The sequence below is a fragment of the Rana temporaria genome, chromosome 3, assembly GCF_905171775.1.
Source record: "Rana temporaria chromosome 3, aRanTem1.1, whole genome shotgun sequence".
Classification (NCBI taxonomy): Eukaryota; Metazoa; Chordata; class Amphibia; order Anura; family Ranidae; genus Rana; species Rana temporaria.
This window is the reverse complement of record NC_053491.1, coordinates 361,549,949-361,571,546: the sequence shown is the minus strand read 5'-3', so window position 1 is coordinate 361,571,546 and position 21,598 is coordinate 361,549,949. Positions and strand designations below refer to the sequence as shown.

General features: G+C 46.0%; 1 protein-coding gene across 5 annotated transcripts in view; it reads left to right on the top strand.

The window, feature by feature from the left end:
- Positions 1 to 21,598, top strand: part of CACNA2D4 (calcium voltage-gated channel auxiliary subunit alpha2delta 4) — a 355,329-nt gene that overhangs the window by 114,932 nt on the left and 218,799 nt on the right. For all 5 annotated transcript variants that reach the window (XM_040345311.1, XM_040345314.1, XM_040345313.1 and 2 more), the window contains 9 exons: positions 26 to 103; positions 3,591 to 3,671; positions 3,928 to 4,002; positions 4,448 to 4,534; positions 5,792 to 5,863; positions 6,387 to 6,448; positions 6,567 to 6,634; positions 11,273 to 11,318; positions 19,279 to 19,376. In XM_040345311.1, coding sequence (XP_040201245.1) covers positions 26 to 103; positions 3,591 to 3,671; positions 3,928 to 4,002; positions 4,448 to 4,534; positions 5,792 to 5,863; positions 6,387 to 6,448; positions 6,567 to 6,634; positions 11,273 to 11,318; positions 19,279 to 19,376 — 667 coding nt within the window. The remainder of the gene's footprint in view (positions 1 to 25; positions 104 to 3,590; positions 3,672 to 3,927; positions 4,003 to 4,447; positions 4,535 to 5,791; positions 5,864 to 6,386; positions 6,449 to 6,566; positions 6,635 to 11,272; positions 11,319 to 19,278; positions 19,377 to 21,598) is intronic.

Here is a 21,598-nt window from a genome sequence, read left to right as displayed (position 1 = left end):
CCTTCATTTCACTGTTTCCTTTCAGCTCTTCGCCTCTCAGGCCCAGAGTCTGCTGCTCATGACCACAGTAGCCATGCCGGTTTTCAGCAAGAAGAATGAGACGGTAAGTTGCTGTGTGGTCATGTGACCTTGGGTGTTTTCGGCTGGATGTATGAAGTTTACAGTAAAAATTAAGAAGCCAGTCACCCTCTTACCTGCATTGGGAAAATAAATACAATCTTGTTGTTTCAATGAACAGCCCCACTGTCCATATATGTGGACTGTTTTATCCAGTGGCGGCTGGATAAAAAACATCAATTGCAGCCTTACTGTGCCCATCAAATTCAGCAATTGTGCCCATCAAATGGAGCCACTGTGCCATCAGTTACAGGCATTGTTCCCATCAAATGCAGCCATTGTGCCCATCAATTGCAGCCACTTGTGCCCATCAGTTGCATCAGTTGCAGCCACTTGTGCCAGTCAAATGCAGCGACTTGTGCCCTATCATATGCAGCGACTTGTGCCCTATCATATGCAGCCACTTGTGCCCTATCATATGCAGCCACTCGTGCCCCATCATATGCTGCCACTCATGCCCATCATATGCTGCCACTTGTGCCCATCATATGCTGCCACTCATGCCCATCATATGCTGCCACTCGTGCCCATCAAATGCTGCCATTCATGCCCATCAAATGCTGCCACTGTGACCCTGGGCCGCTGTCTGCCCAGCACTTACCCCATCTTAGTGGCGGGTCAGGCAGCGCGAGACGGCAGCAAGCTTTGGGACGGCTCCTGTGTCCTTCATCCTTCCCCCTCTCTTCTTCTGTTCTGATAGGCGTCCAATCGGGGTGCCTGTGCCTTCAGCCAATCAGCTGACGGGTATTAGACCCATGCTACTTGATTGGCGGAGAGGCGGTTCAGTGTTAGAAAAGCAAACATTTATTTGCTTTTCTAACACATCTGGGTGGACTGCGAGCGCAATGCTCTGCGCTCCAAGTCCACCTTTTTGAAGCCTATTAGAGCCCATGGCTCCAATCAGGTGCTTCAAAAAACACACCCACCGCTAGAATTCTGGCGCCCGGCGGCTGAAAGGGGGCCGGACGCCTAAATAGGAGGTGACAGCGGGGGCCAGGGATAGATTCATGCAATGCATGAATCTATCTATTAGTCACAGAGGGGGTGACTGGTTTTATATGCCTCCATGTGTAGGCGTTCATTCATCCAGTGGACTGGCACATGAGCTGCGTGTGCACTGCTTACTGTACATTTTAAAGGAGGCTGCAAACATGCAGGGAAGTTTTATTTTATTGCAGCAAAGAGCCTGTCTGTTCATTAATTTTTCATTTTAGACCTTAGTTCTGCTTTAAAGTGGTATTAGTCATTTTATTTTTTAATTTGCTGAGAAGTTTTATGACAGAAGAAAACCTATCGGTCTTATACATAAAAAATGATTGATTATGCCTAGGTGTGTGTGTTGTATAGTTGGCAATATTTTAGCAAAGACCGATTGCAAAAACACATTGAGCCTTCCCATCACCACCAAAATGGCGAAGATTATTCCTTATAGCAGTATTAAACCCAAGGGAAAACATTTGTTGTTTTGCAGCTTACTAAATCTTAGATGTGATGGCTGCATTCATTTTCTTTTTTAGGTTTTTCATCTCTCTTTTACACCTTTTGTTGTGGCCAGTAAGTCTGTTTTTTTTTTCGTTTTTTTTTTTTTTCAGAAGAATAAGTTCTCTTGCAGCTTAGAGGGACAAAACCTTTAACCCAGACAGAGGTGCTTAGAATGATCAGCTTTTATTTATTTATGTAAAACCTCTATCCCAAAAGGAAGCTGTTGTTGTAACTGCTTAAAAGTGTGAAGTGGAGTTTGGCTTCAATTTGTTAGTGCATTGAAATGTAGTAGCCCCTCGTGCTAGATTAACATTGCTGCTCTCCAAAGGTGCTCCTGTTCTCCTTCGTCCAGAGTGTAGACACTCCAATACAAAGGGTGTTACTGGCCAAATCAGCAGGTGAAAATAGAGGGGAACAAAAATAAAACGAATGCAGCACTTCTGATTTGTAAGCTGCAATATATTAAATTTTTGGGTTTAATACCGCTTTCATTTTTGTACATATTATAACATTTGTGCTGAATAAAAACTAAAATAAACCTGTAGTAAACTTAACAAGCTGAATAGTTTATTTTTTAGTATAGATATAATTATTATTATCACTGTTGCTCTTAACATTGTTACAATTGTCATGAGCCATTATTCTTTAACCACTTGCCGCCCGCCAATGACATATTGACGGCGGCAAAGTGGTTGTCTGATCCTGACCGGACGTCATATGACGTCCTCAAGATTCTGAGCCGCTGCGCGCCCCCGGGGGCGCGCATCGCGGCGATCGTTGTTGCGGGGTGTCAGTCTGACACCCCGCAACACCGATCTTGGTAAAGAGTCTCTCACGGAGACTCTTTACCACGTGATCAGCCGTGTCGAATCACGGCTGTTCACGGTGTAAACAGGAAAAGCCGTTGTCGGCTCTTCCTCACTCGCGTCTGACAGACGCGAGTAGAGGAGAGCCGATCTGCGGCTCTCCTGACAGGGGGGGTTCGCGCTGATTGTTTATCAGCGCAGCCCCCCCTCGGATCACCACATGGACCACCAGGGATGCCCACCCTGGACCACCAGGGTGGGCAAAAAAAAAAAAAAAAAGTCTGTAAAAAAAAAAAAAAAAAAGTCTGTCAAAAAAAAAAAAAAAAAGCATTAAAAAAAAAAAGATGCCAATCAGTGCCCACAAATGGGCACTGACTGGCAACATAGCTAAATCAGTGCCGCCCCAGTGTCCATCAGTGCCACCCCACATTGTCCATCAGTGCCACCCTACAGTGTCCATCAGTGCCACCCCACAGTGCCCATCCATGCCCAGTGCCCACCTATCAGTGCCCATCTGTGCCACCCATAAGTAGCCATCAGTGCCACCCATAAGTGCCGCCCATGAGTGCCCATCTGTGCCGCCTATAAGTGCCCAGTGCCGCCCATCAGTGCCCATCAGTGCCGCCCATGAGTGCCCATCATTGCCGCCCATGAGTGCCCATCAGTGCCGCCCATGAGTGCCCATCAGTTCCGCCCTGTGTGTGCCCATCAGTGCCGCCTATGTGTGCCCATCAGTGCCGCATACAAGCGCCGCCAATCAGTACCACCACATCTGTGCCCGTCAGTACTACCTCATCGATGCCCATCAGTGCCATCTCATCGGTGCCCATCAGTGCCGCCATATCAGTGCCCGTAATTGAAAGAAAACGTACTTATTTACAAAAAAATTAACAGAAAAAAATAAAAACATATTTTTTTTCAACATTTTCAGTCTTTTTTTAGTTGTTGCGCACAAAAAAAAAATCGCAGAGGTGATCAAATACCACCAAAAGAAAGCTCTATTTGTGGGGAAAAAAGGACGCCAGTTTTGTTTGGGTACAGTGTAGCATGACCGCGCAATTGCCATTCAAAGTGCGACAGTGCTGAAAGCTGAAAATTGGCTTGGGCGGGAAGGTGTATACGTGCCCTGTATGGAAGTGGTTAATGATACTTTGATTAATGACCAGGCGTCTTTCATTCTTGCAGAGATCGGAGGGGATCCTTTTAGGGGTTATCGGGTCAGATGTCCCCCTACGGGAACTGTTGAAGTTGGCGCCCAGGTACAAGGTGAGCTCCTACCTGAAATCTTGAACTTCTACTGACTATTCATTTCTTACATCGTGTCTGCAGCACCACCTTGTGGTGGTATGATTAATGGCATCTCTGGATCAGTTTGCACTTTGTTCACTTTAATTTGAAAGTGGAACTGTCATCTCCCCATATGGGGCTTATTACAAATATTCGCTTTAAAAATACACAGTAAAACTTCTCTTGAGTGGTAATGATTTAAGAAATTTTTCTTCTTTTTTTATATTTTTTTTAGCTTGGAGTCCATGGTTATGCCTTTCTGAACACAAACAATGGCTACATACTGTCGCACCCTGATTTACGGCCACTGGTAAGTACCTGTGCTTGTCCAACTGAGAATTCAAGAATTTATCAAAATATCTTCTGTTTATCATTTTTTTTTATCCAGCATAGTGGGGAGAAAAGGCTTTTAACACCATCCCACTATCAGTATTCATTACATTGATTTTGAATGATATCAAATCAGACAGAATTCACTGCATTGGCCCTCAGAAGTTATGTGACCTTATTGCAGCTTTGGCAGTAAATTCATCCCATGTCTTAATGACAGTGTTATCTTTTAATACATTGGATCTAAATGATCACAGGATGTCATCTCAGTGGCACCAAGTGCACATTCTGTTTTTAGCGCAGTTGTAGTGTATGCTGGATAGTATTGGTAGCTTACTGATGCCTTTTCTCATGTTGCCTGTACCTAAACTTTAGTGTTAGATTTGAATAAAGCACCCATACCTGTCAATATATTTATCTTCCAGTATAAGGAGGGAAAAAAACTGAGGCCAAAGCCGAACTACAACAGTGTGGATCTGTCTGAGGTAGAGTGGGAGGATCGAGATGAGAATGTAAGTGATAAAACCACAAAGATTGAAATAAAATAATTATGTGTGTTTAAATGTTATGTGCAGCACAGTGACAAAGTAACTGTTGCATTCGGTGCACACAAAGTGGATTTAAAGCGGAGTTCCACCCAAAAGTGGAAGTTCTGCTTCAAGGACTCCTCACCCCCTTACATGTCACATTTGGAATGTCATTTTTTGGGGGGGGGGGTACCTAGTTTTGACAGTGCATGTGTAGTGTGCACCCGGCAGTGAAGCTGCAAGCTGTTACAGCCGGGTGCCCCACACTTGCAATGCCGGCCCCGAGAAGAGGTGAGAGAGAGAGAATCAATGTTCGGACAGCTGCATCACTGGATCCTGGGACAGGTGAGTGTTTTTATTAAAAGTCAGCAGCTACACTTTTTGTAGCTGCTGTCTATTAATAAACACAAAAACTACTGGAACTCCGCTTTAAAGATTTAAGTGGATTTTAGATTTATGAATAAATTCATAATTAATTGAGTTCAGCTTTAAATATTGATAATTTCCTGGTCTTGCGCTCACGTTGTGCAAAGTGTACTTTAAGTTTGAGTTTATAAACAACATATGAAAGGAATTTAGTATAGGTATGACCCACCCAGCATAGTTTGTCTTTTAATTCATTCTTGTAGCGAGAAACAACTTTTATTATTCTGTGATGCCACCACCACACCAGACCTGTAAAGAATTTTGCAGGGGTAGCTGCTCATAGCTCACTTTCTTTTGACATCTGAATACCCCCTGAACTCCCAACATACAGGGTGTGGGCAGGCTCATGAGTTGAGTTGAGTTGAGAGGTATCTTGATATAGCGCAGTCTTACCCTGAAGGGTCCCGACGCACTTTACTAGGCCAATTTAGACGGGAGCCAATTAACTTACCAGCATGTCTTTAGTCATGACAGCAGTAGTATTGTTTTGCTGAAAAAAAATTATGTAAGCATTTTGAGAGGAACCAGGATTCTGTAGTCCAGCATGCTGGACTCCCATCACTGCCTGTGATTTTAGTGCAGCTGAGGCAATGTGCTGTCAGTCCATACAGGACATTAGGAGCACAGTGGATTTCAGGAAGATCAACAGGTATGTTTCTGTTCTTGCAATTTTTTTTAAAGGAATTTAAAAGTGAAAAAAAATGCATGCATTGCACAGATGTACTGATTCTTACCTGAGGCCAGGGTTGCTAGCTGCATTCTGGTGTGACCTACATTTTTAATATTGGCCTATTTTTGGTTTTGTCTCTCACACAGCTCCGAACAGCCATGATAAATGGAGAGACAGGAACGCTCACTATGGATGTAAAAGTGACAGTTGATAAGGGGGTAAGTGGATCCAAACTCTTTCTGATGCTTGTTCTTTGGTGTGGACAAGGAACTGTTTACAGGCCATGCCTCCACACATAGCAATGCTGCTTGTTCTGCAATTTTACAATCTCCTAGCATCAGCCAGGACAAATTCTTTATGGCTGGACAAAGAGTTTGTTGGAAAGCTGTGGCAGATCTTTCCGGTCAAGATGGCGCTGGACACATGGCTGAGCCCTTTTTGTTTTATTGGAAAATAGGAATTCAGAGACAGAAAATTCCATCATAACCACATTGTTCCAGTAGAAAGATGATTACATTATAAAAGCATTTCACAACACTACCACCTACTGGCAAAACTACTAGTTACCGTATAATACAGTGTGTGGGAATGGTTGTTGCACCTGTGTCTGTATAAACAGCATGATAACAGAAAATGCTGAGTTTTGCCAGTGGCAGAGAGGAGCAATGGTGTCACCTCTCAATATAGAAGTCTTCGAAATGCATCATTTCAATATATGCCACTTGTGTCCTGTCTTTACAGAAGCGTGTCCTGTTTATGACCTGTGACTACTTTTACACAGCCATCAGTGACACTCCTTTTAGGTGAGAATATATAAACTGTTGTTCATGGGTGCTCCAAATTTTGTGGATTCCACTTTCAGTCAATGTATGCAAAACCGATAAAGAAAACCTAAATGATCCAGATTTGCTCCCTTTACAGTCTTGGCGTTGTTCTGACTCGAGGTCATGGTGAATACATCCTTATTGGAAACACGTCTCTGGAGGAGGGTAAGAAGTCCATAATATAAAACATTTTGTGGTGTGTTTTATTTACTTCTACATGTTTAGAACCGTAACATAGTTTCATTTTTTTAAACCCTATTTAACTTTTTAAAAATTGCTTGCTTCCTAGACAGACCTAACAAACTTGCTCCTTTCTTTCAATACAAGAAAAGCACAAAGTTATGCCTGAAGTAGTATTTGTTTACCATGATTGCATTTAGTTGTTTCAAAATATAAACTTTTTATTAAAGCGGTTGTATACCCGCGATTATTTATTTTTTATTTTTTTCACCTGAAAGGCAAAAGCCCTAATGAGCTAGTATGCACCGCATATTAGCTCATTATGAAATACTTACCTCGGAACGAGGTGAGAGGAACTTACCTGGTCCACGCCGAGCGAGATGTCATCTTGACTTGGCGTGTCTTCCGGGTATCGCCGCTCCAGCGCTGTGATTGGCATGCGCGTGGGAGACGTCAATTCGGCAAGGTCCGGGGGCTGCCGGTCCTTTAGCCGAGGATCCCCGCTGCACATGCGCCGCTGCAATCAGCGGCGCATTGCAGGGGGGAATATCTCCTAAACCGTACAGGTTTAGGAGATATTCTTTATACCTACAGGTAAGCCTTATTATAGGCTTACCTGCAGGTAAAAGTAAAAAATGTGGGTTTACAACCACTTTAATATTATTAGACGGTCATGTGACCGCATAACCTTTCTTATGCTTGCTCTTCTGCACAACTTGGTCTTGTCAGTTTACAAAGTGGGCGAGCAGGTAGTTATGTCACACATTGTGGGGAAATACCTTCCCCCATCTGTGTTCGTTGCTTCCAGGGCTGGGCGGGGCGCTTAACTGGCCACGGAGTTACAGCCACGCAATGCGTCGCACAACATCCTGTAAATCTATGTGGCAAGGAGCTGCCACACAACCTGTCCATGCCTGCATGGATCAACGATCATGGGTCAGGATCACATGGAATTGAAGCAATAAAACATGAATGGCTCGACTTACAAACACATTAAAAAAAAAAATTATGTAGGGGGAACATGCGCTTTAAGAATGTGATTTTTTTTGCATAATTTTATTTTTGCCTGTAAATTGCATACAAATTATTATTTTTTGCAAGACAATATTGCCAAAACAAAGCTTTGGGGAATATAAGTATTTCTTCAGTATTAAAAGTAATGACAAAGTTATTACTGAAGCAATACTCATGTGCCAGAAATTTGAATCAAGTTAATGTAGCCCATAAAGGGTGTATAGGTGTGAGTGCTGGAATGGTTAAACATCTGTGTACAGTTATACTTACTGTAAGTACAACTTTTCATTTGATAATGGTTGCCACAGAGCAGAGTTTCCCCCAATTGTAGTTTCCCTTGAGCATGTTCTGGTCCTTCCGTGTCACAACTCTGTGCTGTAGAATGTTTTGTCATTTCATCACTGGAGGGATCAAAAGCAGAAGGAAGGAGGTCTCGATTCTATTATATAGGTCTTTAGTTATCACTAGAGCCCTGGTGCCTACCCTAAGACCCAAGGGCCACATGCGGCTGTTTGGTATTTGATGTGCGGACCTCAGCAGTCTGTAGTGGGATCATTGATTAGGGCAATAGTATTGCTCTCTACTATCCTCATGTAACATGTTCCCAGTTTCGTATTGTCTGCTGCAGGATATCCCCAGTCCGAAATGTAGCATGTCAACACTTCATGACCCTCATTACCTCTATTAGGTCTGCAGTTTCTGGCCGTCCTCTCAAGCATTACATACATATTGAACATTATGTGAAACCCTTTGATGTCAGGGGCCTCATTTGAGACCCCCTTTAGCTCATACATTGACAGCCACTGCACTAGAGAATCCCCAGCAGAAGATCCTGATTCCCCCATATATACCTTTTAGTTATCACTAGAGGGATCATCAGCAGAAGCAAGGGGGTCCTAAATCTCTTATATAGATCTGTTGTTATCACTAGAGAAATCCCCAGCAGGAGGAAAGCGGTCCTGAATCCCAATTATAGATCTTTAGTTATGACCAGAGTGATCACCAGCAGGAGGAAGATGGTCCTGATTGCCTTCTATAGACCTTTTGTTATCACTAGGAGGGATCCCCAGGAGGAAGGAAGTCCTGATTTTCATATATAGATTTTGAGTTATGACTAGAGGGATCACCAGCAAGAGGAAGGAGGTCCTGGTTCCCCTATAAAGACCTTTAGTTATCACTAGAGTGATCCCCACCAGAAGGAAGAAGGCCCTAATTTCCCAACACAGATCTTTATTTAGACCTCATTTAGAATACTATGTCCAGTCCTGGAAACCTTAATTACTATACTATAAATAGATATATTGATAAGATAAAATGAGCCCAGAGATGGCAAAAAATTGGTGAACCTTCTAGGTTAAAGTTCTAAGAGTGATGAAATTCGGAGAGACTGCAGGAACTTAGTATGTACAGTACAGTCTTATGAAAAGAAGGGGAAAGGGGGGGGGCATGACTGAAACCTTTAAACACATGAAGAATGTGAATTAAAGTTCAGGAGGACAGTATTTTCAATATGAAGCTAAGATCAAGGATGTGACCACAAACTAGCAGGAGTAAAGTTAAAAAATGATCTTAGACAGAATTGTTTTACTGAAAGAGTAGTAGATGCTTGGGAAAGGACTTCAAGCAGAGGTAACACGTCGGTCAACAATCAGGGCTCATTAACACTAGAACACACTGCATTTTATGTGCATCTAGGCATTTTGCATTAGCCATCAATTTAAAATAAATTGACCGTAATTCACATCAGCAGACAATGGGGTAGATTCAAAGAGCAATTGCGTCTGCGTAACCATAGTTACGCAGCGCAATTGCTTACCTGCGCCGGTGTTACGAATGCTCCTTATTCAGGAACCTCGTTACGCCGACTGCAGCCTAAGAAATGACTGGCATAAGGCTCCTTATGCCGTCATATCTTAGGCTGCATTCTTACGCAGGCCGCTAGGTGTCGTTCCCGTTGTGGTCAGCGTATAGTATGCAAATTGCATACTAACGCCGATTCACAACCCTACGCGAGCCCTGCGTACGCAGTTTACGTCGTTTGCGTACGTCGGTTTTTGCATAAGGCTGCCCCTGCTATTAGCAGGGGCAGCCAATGCTACGTATACCCGCCGTTCCCGCGTCGCGAAATTTGAAATTTACGTCGTTTGCGTAAGCGAACCGTGAATGGCGATTGACGCCATTCACGTTCACTTTGAAGCAAATGACGTCCTTGCGACGTCATTTACCGCAATGCACGTCGGGAAAGTTTCCCGACGGAGCATGCGCACTACGCTCGGCGCGGGAACGCGCCTAATTTAAATGATCCACGCCCCCTACGGGATCATTTAAATTGCGCGCGCTTACGCCGGGCATTTTGCCGGAGCGCCCACACAATTTACGGAGCTACTGCTCCGTGAATCGAGGGTAGCGCAGATAATTTGCGGGGGCGCAGGGCAAAAACGGTGCCCTGCGCCTACGTAAAAAATGCGCAAATCTAACTGAATCTACCCCACTGTTTTGGTCATGCTACTTTTTTTTTTTTTGCAGTGCAACTCAGACAAAAACAAGAAAGGGCAGACTTGATGAGCCACATGCTCTTTTTCTACCATAACACTTCTGTGTTTGTATTGGTGAAAATTAGGGGTGAGGGCGCTGCTACAGCTTATGTCTGACGCATCTAAAAAAGTGAGAATGGCACAACTCTAAAACAGCAAATACTAAACAGAGTGGGGTAGATTCAGTTAGATTTGCGCAGTTTTTACGTAGGCGCAGGGCATCGTTTTTGCCCTGCACCCCCGCAAATTATCTGCGCTACCCTCGGTTCACGGAGCAGTAGCTCCGTAAATTGCGTGGGCGCTCCGGCAAAATGGCCGGCGTAAGCGCGCGCAATTTAAATGATCCCGTAGGGAACGTGGATCATTTAAATTAGGCGCGTTCCCGCGCCGAGCATAGTGCGCATGCTCCGTCGGGAAACTTTCCCGACGTGCATTGCGGTAAATGACGTCGCAAGGACGTCATTTGCTTCAAAGTGAACGTGAATGGCGTCCAGCGCCATTCACGATTCACTTACGCAAACTACGTAAATTTCAAATTTTGCGACGTGGGAACGACGGGTATACGTAGCATTGGCTGCCCCTGCTAATAGCAGGGGCAGCCTTACGCAAAAACTGACGTACGCAAACGACGTAAACTGCGTACGCAGGGCTCGCGTAGGGTTGTGAATCTGCGTTAGTATGCAATTTGCATACTATACGCTGACCACAACGGGAACGCCACCTAGCGGCCTGCGTAAGAATGCAGCCTAAGATATGACAGCATAAGGAGCCTTATGCCAGTCATTTCTTAGGCTGCAGTCGGCGTAACGAGGTTCCTGAATAAGGAGCATTCGTAACGCCGGCGCAGGTAAGCAATTGCGCTGCGTAACTATGGTTACGCAGACGCAATTGCTCTTTGAATCTACCCCAGAATGTGGTAATACCAGGAGGAAATAGAGTGCTGCTGGAAAGTAGAAACAAGGCCTCAAGGAGTTATTGAGAAGAGCAAGCTCCATAGAGTGTTAATGCCAACTTCAGACAACATTTTTTTGTATTCTATGTTTCTCTTCATCTCGCTGTTTTTTTTATCTTTTAGGACTTCATGACCTCCTCCACCCTGACCTGACTCTGGCCAATGAATGGTGAGTGGAGATTTCGCACAGGGTGACACTGCTTCAATATCAACTTAAAGGAAATGCAGTTTGAACTATTGCAGTCTACTATATATCCAGAAGGTGGAGCTATAGGCTCTTTAGAAAAAAAAAAAATCTATCTTTTGTCCACTTGCCTACTTACAGCCCTTAAAGGGGAGTTCCACCCACAATTTCACTTTTTAAATATAAATACCCCTGTAATACACAAGCTTAATGTATTCTAGTAAAGTTAGTCTGTAAACTAAGGTCTGTTTTGTTAGGTTGTTACAGCATTTAAATAGTTTATAATCTAGAAATAGACCGTGGCCATCTTAAGTGTGGGCATCATGAAGCCAGACTGTATGACTTCCTGGATTTCAGCTTTTCATATCTCGCACATGCTCAGTGCACAAGCAATGTAATAGGTTTCAGTCAGGTTTGCAAGGACTACTGGGAAACATGATGCCTATCCCAGAAACCCTTGCAAATAGCCTAGGCAAATAAGGAGGAGGAAGTAATGAAGGACTACAAAATAAAGGTATTTACAAGCAACAAATTAAATAAAAATTGTCCATTCTGAACACTATGAGATTAGAGCATGCAGCACAGACAAACATAAAAAAATGGGTGGAACTCCACTTTAATAGTTCAAAATGCAATTTTCACATGCAACTGACTGCAGTACTCCATCCTTGCTAGGCAGTTCCATTTGAGGTTTTAGCTAGAAAAACAGAACATCAAAGCATGCATGTTTATTGATAAGATGAAGATTTATACATAGAGTGAACAGATAAAACAAATTCAGAACATAATTTTAAAAAGGTTTTACCTGGAAAAAAAAATAAAGGTGCCGAGCACATGAGAAATAAAAGCATGTACTTACCTGCTAACCCAAAGTGGGACTTCTTTGTCATGTTTTGAATGTTTATTTGTAAGACAAAGATGTATACATATATTAAACAGATAAATCCATTATAATAAAATACTTTTAAATAAAAAATAAATAGCAGGTTAAAGTGATTGTAAATGATCACTTTGGAAAACAATCAATTTAGTTTAAAATAAAATGAAAGACAAAATATTTTTGTATAAAAAAAAAAAAATAATAAATAATAAATTAACACATTCCCTCTGTTCTCAGCTGCATAAGAGCTGGGGCAGGAGAAGCAGCAGCACACTGAGCTTCCCAGTGAATGGCTGTGCAGCGGGGAATGTTGGGACAAGTCTGATTACTTGGAGGAGTGTACATGGAGTTCCCAGCGCAGCTAGAGAACTGACCACAGTGTGTTCTGCTTAGTGTGGTCACATTTTAATGGGAAAGCAGAGGGACTAGCAGGATCACCAGGGATTTCACATAAAGGAAGCAATACAAAGAGAACAGGATACTTTCTCATACATGATACAGTAGCCACATATCAGGAATATGAAGTGTTGGAGTAACAACCGCTTACATTTTTTACCAGGCACATTAGAAATAAAATCCTGTACTTACCATCTATGTTGATCCCCACCACCATAGGTGTATGCAGCCTATTGCGTTAGGGTGTGCACACCAAAGCTCAAACACATGCCTGTGTGTGCATATATATATATATATATATATATATATATATATATATATATATATATATTTATATATATATATATATATATATATATATATTTATATATATATATATATATATATATATATATATATATATACACACACACAATCTTCCTTGTGGCACTTTGCCCTGCTGGCACATTATCTCCCTGCCTTAAGATTTAGAATGAATAAGCAGAGCTGCTCAGTGGGAGATCATTCCCATCTCCCCACCGACACACAGTGATAATTCTAATGCGAACAAGGGGATTAGGGTGTGCCCAGGCACACCTGGCACACCCTGTATGCACGCCTATGCCCACCACCTCAATCTGGCACAGGACCACCTCAAACTCCTCCGTAAGTTCTGACTTCCTGAAAAAGTTGCAGTTTACATAGGGCAACATGGGGCTCAGCCAAATTCAAACCATGTCCTCATGAGACAAAACTCTGACCCAGCAACTGGCCACTGCATGCCTACTGTGCCTGTTATAAAGGGAACCTGTTACTCTGCCTTAATGTAATTAAAGTATAACTTAAGTCAAAAGCAAAAATTACTGCTTCAAGTTGTTTCTTCAAAATCTTGTGTATATTTAGTCCCAATAAATACCTTGGTTCCAAAGTTCACCAAATGCAGTTATTTTGTTTATTTTCACAAAAATGTATTCTGTTGATCCAAAATCCTTCCTTTGTAGCCACTCATTCCAATGCCCTGAGATCAGAGAGTGTAATGCCTTGTACACACGATCGGAAATTCTGATGAAAAAAAGTCAGACGGAATTTTTTCATTGGATATTCCAACCGCGTGTGGGCCCCATGGGACTCTTTTCTATCCGATCGGAAATTCCGATCGTCTGTGTGGAACTCCAACAGAGAAAAAAACATGCATGCTCAGAATCAAGTCGATGCATTCTCAGAAGCATTGAACTTCATTTTTCTCGACTCGTCGTAGTCTTTTACGTCACCGCGTTTTGGACGGTCAGGATTTGGTCTGACAGTGTGTATGCAAGACAGCTTGAACGGAATTCCGACGCAAAATTCCATCAGTTTCCGATCGTGTATACAGGGCATTAGTGATACCAAATGACAAACCTGAATGAAAGAGCACATCCCTGGCATTGCTGCAAACAAGCATTGTCTGATGGAATGCAATCAAGCAGTGGCCAGCTCCCTCCCTAGAATATGCACATCTAAAGGGTTCCAAGAACATGGGGCCAGATCCACAAAAACCTGACGTAACTTAAAAAATCCAATTTAAGTTACACTGGCTTAAAGTTTCTACCTAAGTGCCTGATCCACAAAGCACTTATCTAGAAAATTCAGGCTGTGTAACTAAAATTCCGCCGGCGCAAGGCGTTCCTATTCAAATGGGGCGAGTCCCATTTAAATGAGGCGCGCTCCCGCGCCGGCCGTACTGCGCATGCGCGTCGGCCGTACTGCGCATGCGCGAAGTTACGTTACGCCGAGTTTTGAGGATCGCGACGGCTTAAAGTTGCGTCGGGGAAAAAAAAAATGACAGCGGCATGCATTCCTGAGGGAGAACTCCATGCCAATTTTCAAAGAAAAAATCGGCATGGGTTCCCCCCCCAGGAGCATACCAGGTCCTTAGGTCTGGCATGGGTTGTAAGGAGACCCCCCCACGCCGAAAAATTGACGTAGGGGGTCCCCCTACAATCCATACCAGACCCGTATCCAAAGCACGGTACCCGGCCGGCCAGGAAGGGAGTGGGGACGAGCGAGCGCCCCCCCCCTCCTGAGCCGTGCCAGGCCGCGTGCCCTCAACATGGGGGGGTTGGGTGCTCTGGGGCAGGGGGGCGCACTGCGGGCCCCCCCACCCCAGAGCACCCTGTCCCCATGTTGATGAGGACAGGACCTCTTCCCGACAACCCTTGCCATTGGTTGTCGGGGTCTGCGGGCGGAGGCTTATCGGAATCTGGGAGTCCCCTTTAATAAGGGGGCCCCCAGATACCGGCCCCCCACCCTAAGTGAATGGATATGGGGTACATCGTACCCCTATCCATTCACCTGGAGGCAAAAAGTAAAAGTTAATAAACACACAACACAAGGCTTTTTAAAATAGTTTATTATTCTGCTCCGGACGCCCCCCCTGTCTTCGTTATTAGCTCAATTACCAGGGGGGGCTTCTTCTTCCGCTCTCCGGGGGTCTTCTTCCACTCTCCGGGGGTCTTCCGCTCTCCGGGGGGGCTTCTCCGGACTCCGGGGGGGCTTCTCCGGACTCCGGGGGGCTTCTTCCATCTTCTCCCCTCTTCCGCTCTTGACTCGGCGAACCCCGGTTCTTCTGCAGCTCTCCGGTGCCTTCTTCTTCAGCGCTGGCTGCCTGCTATGTTTGTGTGTTAGCTCGATTTCAAACAGGCAGCCGGCGCGGTCTTCTGTGGCGTCAGGGTCTTCTGGTCTTCTGTTCTTCCGATGTTGTCTCGTCGCCTGTTGTCGCTGTAATGATGGAAGCGCGCCTTGCATCCCATTTATATAGGCATCACCGTCCCATCATGCTCCGGTAGGTACCCACGTGGTGGGTGCCTACCCACGTGCACCCACCACGTGGGTACCTACCGGAGCATGATGGGACGGTGATGCCTATATAAATGGGATGCAAGGCGCGCTTCCATCATTACAGCGACAACAGGCGACGAGACAACATCGGAAGAACAGAAGACCAGAAGACCCTGACGCCACAGAAGACCGCGCCGGCTGCCTGTTTGAAATCGAGCTAACACACAAACATAGCAGGCAGCCAGCGCTGAAGAAGAAGGCACCGGAGAGCTGCAGAAGAACCGGGGTTCGCCGAGTCAAGAGCGGAAGAGGGGAGAAGATGGAAGAAGCCCCCCGGAGTCCGGAGAAGCCCCCCCGGAGTCCGGAGAAGCCCCCCCGGAGAGCGGAAGACCCCCGGAGAGTGGAAGAAGACCCCCGGAGAGCGGAAGAAGAAGCCCCCCCTGGTAATTGAGCTAATAACGAAGACAGGGGGGGCGTCCGGAGCAGAATAATAAACTATTTTAAAAAGCCTTGTGTTGTGTGTTTATTAACTTTTACTTTTTGCCTCCAGGTGAATGGATAGGGGTACGATGTACCCCATATCCATTCACTTAGGGTGGGGGGCCGGTATCTGGGGGCCCCCTTATTAAAGGGGACTCCCAGATTCCGATAAGCCTCCGCCCGCAGACCCCGACAACCAATGGCAAGGGTTGTCGGGAAGAGGTCCTGTCCTCATCAACATGGGGACAGGGTGCTCTGGGGTGGGGGGGCCCGCAGTGCGCCCCCCTGCCCCAGAGCACCCAACCCCCCCATGTTGAGGGCACGCGGCCTGGCACGGCTCAGGAGGGGGGGGGGCGCTCGCTCGTCCCCACTCCCTTCCTGGCCGGCCGGGTACCGTGCTTTGGATACGGGTCTGGTATGGATTGTAGGGGGACCCCCTACGTCAATTTTTCGGCGTAGGGGGGGTCCCCTTACAACCCATACCAGACCTAAGGGCCTGGTATGCTCCTGGGGGGGAACCCATGCCGGTTTTGTTTTTTACAAATTGACGTGGAGTTCTCCCTCGGGAAAGCATACCAAATGCCGTCGCTGCAATGGGCCTTTACAAGGTGTGACTAACTTTACACTTTGTAAAACGAGCCCTAATTTTACACTTGCAAAATAACACTTACGGCGCAAAAAAGAAGCTAGAAAGCTTTGTGGATCGCCTTAAGTGCTAATTTGCATACTAGCAACGGCATTTCGACTCGAAATGCCCCCAGCGGCGGATGCGGTACTGCATCCTAAAATTAGGCAGTGTAAATCAATTACACATGCCGGATCTTCTGTGTAACTTTGGAAAAAGCCTTTTGAGGATCGTTTCCAAAGTTACACACAGACTGAACAGCACTTAAGTCGGAGTATCTCTTTTGAGGATCTGGCCCATGGTCTTTCACTTCTGCAGTCAGAAGGAAGCTGATGTATCACCCCTCCCCCCACCTCATCCCACTGGCTGTTATGAAAAGCAGGAAATAGTAGCTGCAGCTATGGGGATGTCCTGAGGATATGCACACATTTTTAAAGTAATACAAATATTTAAACAATACTAATACAGCATTTTGAGTCAGTGATTAATGTTCTTTAATAATATTTAATATAAGTATAATGAACTGAGGAAAAAAATTTCTAGAATACATTTGCACCCCTGCCTCCTCTTTCCATCCCCAAACACGTAATTGCTGTCCTTGTCACAACTGCCTGGTCTTCCATGCCATTCCCAGGCAACCCCAGTCTGAAGCATGCACATGGGTGTCTCCTTAGGAGATGCCTAGTTAAAGGAGATCCCTGCTAACAGGAGAGGAGGGTGCTGGTGGTTTGGGGATGGACCAGCCCTGGCAAACATTTTGGGAGCAGGAAGGATAAGTGATCATGTGACTATTGTGATTGGCTGTCACAGTGGTGAGATGATTGGGAGCTGGTCCTGGGTCGAGTGAAGGCTCAGGTAAGTATTAGGGAGGGGGGACAATACAAACATCTAAACATGTTTTACCTTTTAATACAGGGAATGCAATAAGGTTGACATTTTTAAGGCTTTAGAACCACTTTACATCCGTGTGAACAAGGCCTTAGAAACTAAGAACCAGCTTTCTAATGGCTGCCCTTTTTTGTTTTAGTCTATATTATTTTGAACTCTCACTCATTGTTTATAGGGTTGTCCCGATACCGATACCAGTATCGGTATCGGGACCGATACCGAGTATTTGCGGGAGTACTCGTACTCCCGCAAATACCCCCGATGCCTAAATAGAATACTTGCCCCCCAGCACCCCCCCCCCCCCCGCCGCCGAAGCCGCCGTATATCGCAAAGCCGCCGCGTTAATCACCGCGCGGGGAACATTACAGTCAGCTTTCGTTTGAATAGCTGTTTCCCCGCCACGCATAGACACTCCCCCTTGCTCGTAATTGGACGGATCTGTCCAATCGCGAGCAAGGGGGAGTGTATACACAGTGTGGCAGGGAAAACAGCTATTCAAACGAAAGCTGACTGTAATCTGTTCCCCGCGCGGTGATTAACGCGGCGGCGGCGGCGGCATCATCATTTAGGTACGGGGGACATGGCTGCATATATGGGGGGGACATGGCTGCATATGGGGGGGACATGGCTGGATATGGGGGGGGGACATGGCTGGATATGTGGGGGACATGGCTGCATGTGGGGGGACATGGCTGGATATGTGGGGGACATGGCTGCATGTGGGGGGACATGGCTGGATATGTGGGGGACATGGCTGCATGTGGGGGGACATGGCTGGATATGTGGGGGACATGCAGGGATGGAATGGCCATTGGGACTACAGGGAGTTTCCGGGTGGGCCGATGGCTCAGTGGGCCGGCTTCAATGACAGCGGACTGCCGCCCCCCTCCGCTCCTCTGTATCTCCCTCCCCGCAGTGCTCACCTGGGGGGAACAAAGAAGCAGGGGGAGGACCGGAGGAGCAGAGGGGACTACAGAGGAGCATGGGGGGAGGGGACAGACATCTGACTCAACAGCTATAGCCTGGGAGTTTCTCACTTCTGCCTAATCTTGTCCCATAAGAGGGCACCAAACTGATTATTTGCCCCAGGTGAAATAATGTCTAGCTTTCCCACTGGTACTTCCGGAGTACCAGTGGGGGCTCGGGTGGCCGGGGAGGGGGGTGCGGGAGTTGTCCGGCCGCCATGGGAGAGACCTGTCAAAGTGGGCCAGTCTGGATGAAGTCCAGGGCCAAATTTCTGTCCCAGTCCAGCCCTGGGGACATGGCTGCATGTGGGGGGACATGGCTGGATATGTGGGGGACATGGCTGCATGTGGGGGACATGGCTGGATATGTGGGGGACATGGCTGGATATGTGGGGGACATGGCTGGATATGTGGGGGACATGGCTGCATGTGGGGGGACATGGCTGGATATGTGGGGGACATGGCTGCATATGTGGGGGGACATGGCTGCATATGTTTGGGGACATGGCTTCATATGTGGGGGACATGACTGCATATGTTTGGGGACATGGCTGCATATGTTTGGGGACATGGCTGCATATGTTTGGGGACATGGCTGCATATGTTTGGGGACATGGCTGCATATGTGGGGGACATGGCTGCATATGTGGGGGGACATGGCTGCATATGTGGGGGGACATGGCTGCATTTGGGGACACATTTAAAAAAAAGTATCGGTATTCGGTATCGGCGAGTACATAAAAAAAAGTATCGGTACTTGTACTCAGTCCTAAAAAAGTGGTATCGGGACAACCCTAATTGTTTACTTCGTTTTTATAATGCTGATCACAAGCTTTGTTATCAATATGAACAAGTTGATATTGTGCTGCCAACAACAGTAGTTAATGTGTCATGTGACTGCACCTTCTTCCCCAGGATTTACTGTATTACGGACATTGACCCCGATCACCGGAAACTGAACCAGCTACAAGCTGTTACCCGCTTCCTGATGGGGGAGGATCTGGACCTGGAGTGTGAGTGACACCTTTCTGTCCCCCTACTGACATCACTAGAACAATAATATGCAACCTTATTAGGATGTTTTACATGGGGCAATGACCTGAGAGAAATGGAATAGTACGTAGTGTCACCCTGCCCAGCCAGATATCCATCTCTGTCACTCAAAGACATAGAAGAACAGTCCATAAGCTTTGTTTTTTGTTTTTATTGAGGGGATTGAACTTGGAAGGGAATGGGGAATTATGGGATGCCCAGGAAAATTCAGTGCAACTTGCTTGGGACTTCTATATACACTCCAGTATATACACTCCCATCTTCTCTCCAGCACAAACGCTTGCTTAAGACATCTTATACATCACTCCTCCAGAACTTTGCTTGCTTCAGACTGTTACTCCACCAGCACTTCCCTTGCTGCCTACTGTCACTCCTCTGGACTAGCTAGCACCGCATGGTTAGGCCTGACACTAACTCCAGGCATCAGTGAACTGGCTTTTGTGGACAGTGACCTCTGGCTAACCGTCCTCTGCAAAGCTACCACTCCCAGGTAGCTTTCTTCAGGCCCCGCCAGCCAGCATGGCTGCAATGGCCTCTTTCCACTGTCCTTCCCACAGACCCCTCTTCTGGTTCTGCACCCATCTCAAACTGCAATCTCCTAGTTCTCTCAGCTGTACCTCCCCAGTTCTCCCTACTGTGCTTCACTCAACAGCCCTCCTGGCTGTGATCAGTTTTCCTCCCTTGAGACTCTTATCAGTGTTCTCTTCTGCTGTCCTCTCTTTGCTCTCTCATGCACCTCTCCTCACATAATCTCTTCACTCCTCCTGGATGCACCCGAGCCCCAGCCCAGGGTCACACCCCCCCCCCCCCACCCAGACTGGGGTGCTCCCCCTGGGCCTAGACAGCCTCCACACTCTCTCACTCCAGCTGTTTCACCCGACAACTCTTCCCCAGCTGGGCTGACCCTAGGTATTTGAACAGGCCTGCCCCCTGCCAAATCAAGTTGGAGATTGGTCAATGCTCCTCAAAATATCCCAGGCAGCTCCAACTCTCCTCTCCTTCTTTTCTACTAGCACCTTCTAGAAAGAAAAAGGAGGTGACAGTGATGCTACCGGGGAGTCACCCAGCCCTGCCCTGAGCCACTCCCAGCCCAGAATTAAAACAAACAGACCTAGCCACCAGCTAGGCCTGCCTAAATTTTCCTACTCTCCAGAAAAATCCTCACTCTAGAACCTGCCTAAGTAGAGGGTGCTACAATAGCACTGGAATCCAAAGGTTGTCTTATTGGTGTGAGAGTTGCAGTGGTATTGAACAAGATATCTGGACTGATCCGAGATCGAGGAGCCACACTGAGAATGAATTGTTCAGATATAAATTTATCCCATTATCAAATCAGATAAATTAATTATAAAGGGGCTCTAGCACTGATGAAGGGAGTGGTCCCTTGCCCCTGAAATACATTAGCTCTTTCATTATATTGTAATGGCATTTTACCCAAATGATTAGATCTGTGTGTGGTGCCTCAGATCCATTTAGTTACATGCAGGGCTTTTTTTCTTTAATACATGCAGCAACACGCAGTCCTGCTCCAACAAACAGCATTGCATGGTGGGTGTGGCCAAATTGCACAATAGGGGTTTCTTAAAGGGGCATTAAAGATCAGGCATACATTATGTACAGAGTGCAGGTTTCAGACGTGTGCTATACACAGAGTGCAGATTACAGGAATGTACTACTTTACAGAGTGCAGGGTTTAGAGGTGTGCTATGTACAGAGTGCAGGGTTTAGGGGTGTGCTATGTACAGAGTGCAGGGTTTAGGGGTGTTCTATGTACAGAGTGCAGGGTTTAGGGGTGTGTTATGTACTGAGTGCAGGGTTCAGGGGTGTATAATGTACAAAGCGCAGGTTTTAGAGGTGTACTATGTATAGAGTGTAGGGTTCAGGAGTTCACTATGTACAGGGTGTAGGGTTTAGGTGTTTGCTACACACAAAATTTAGAAAGGTCAGAGGTGTGCTACAAACAGTGCATAGTTTTGCTCTCTTTCTCTCACAGTGAACAATCGCCTAGGCCAGGTAATTGTGTGGTATAAGAATGGCAACATATATACCACAAACTAATGTGTCTCTATCATGGTTTAAACAGTAACCACACAAAGAAAGAAACACATTTCTCAAGACTTGGCAGCTCATTGCTGGAAACTGATCCAACCAAGGCTGCCAAGTCTTGAGAAATTTGTCCTTG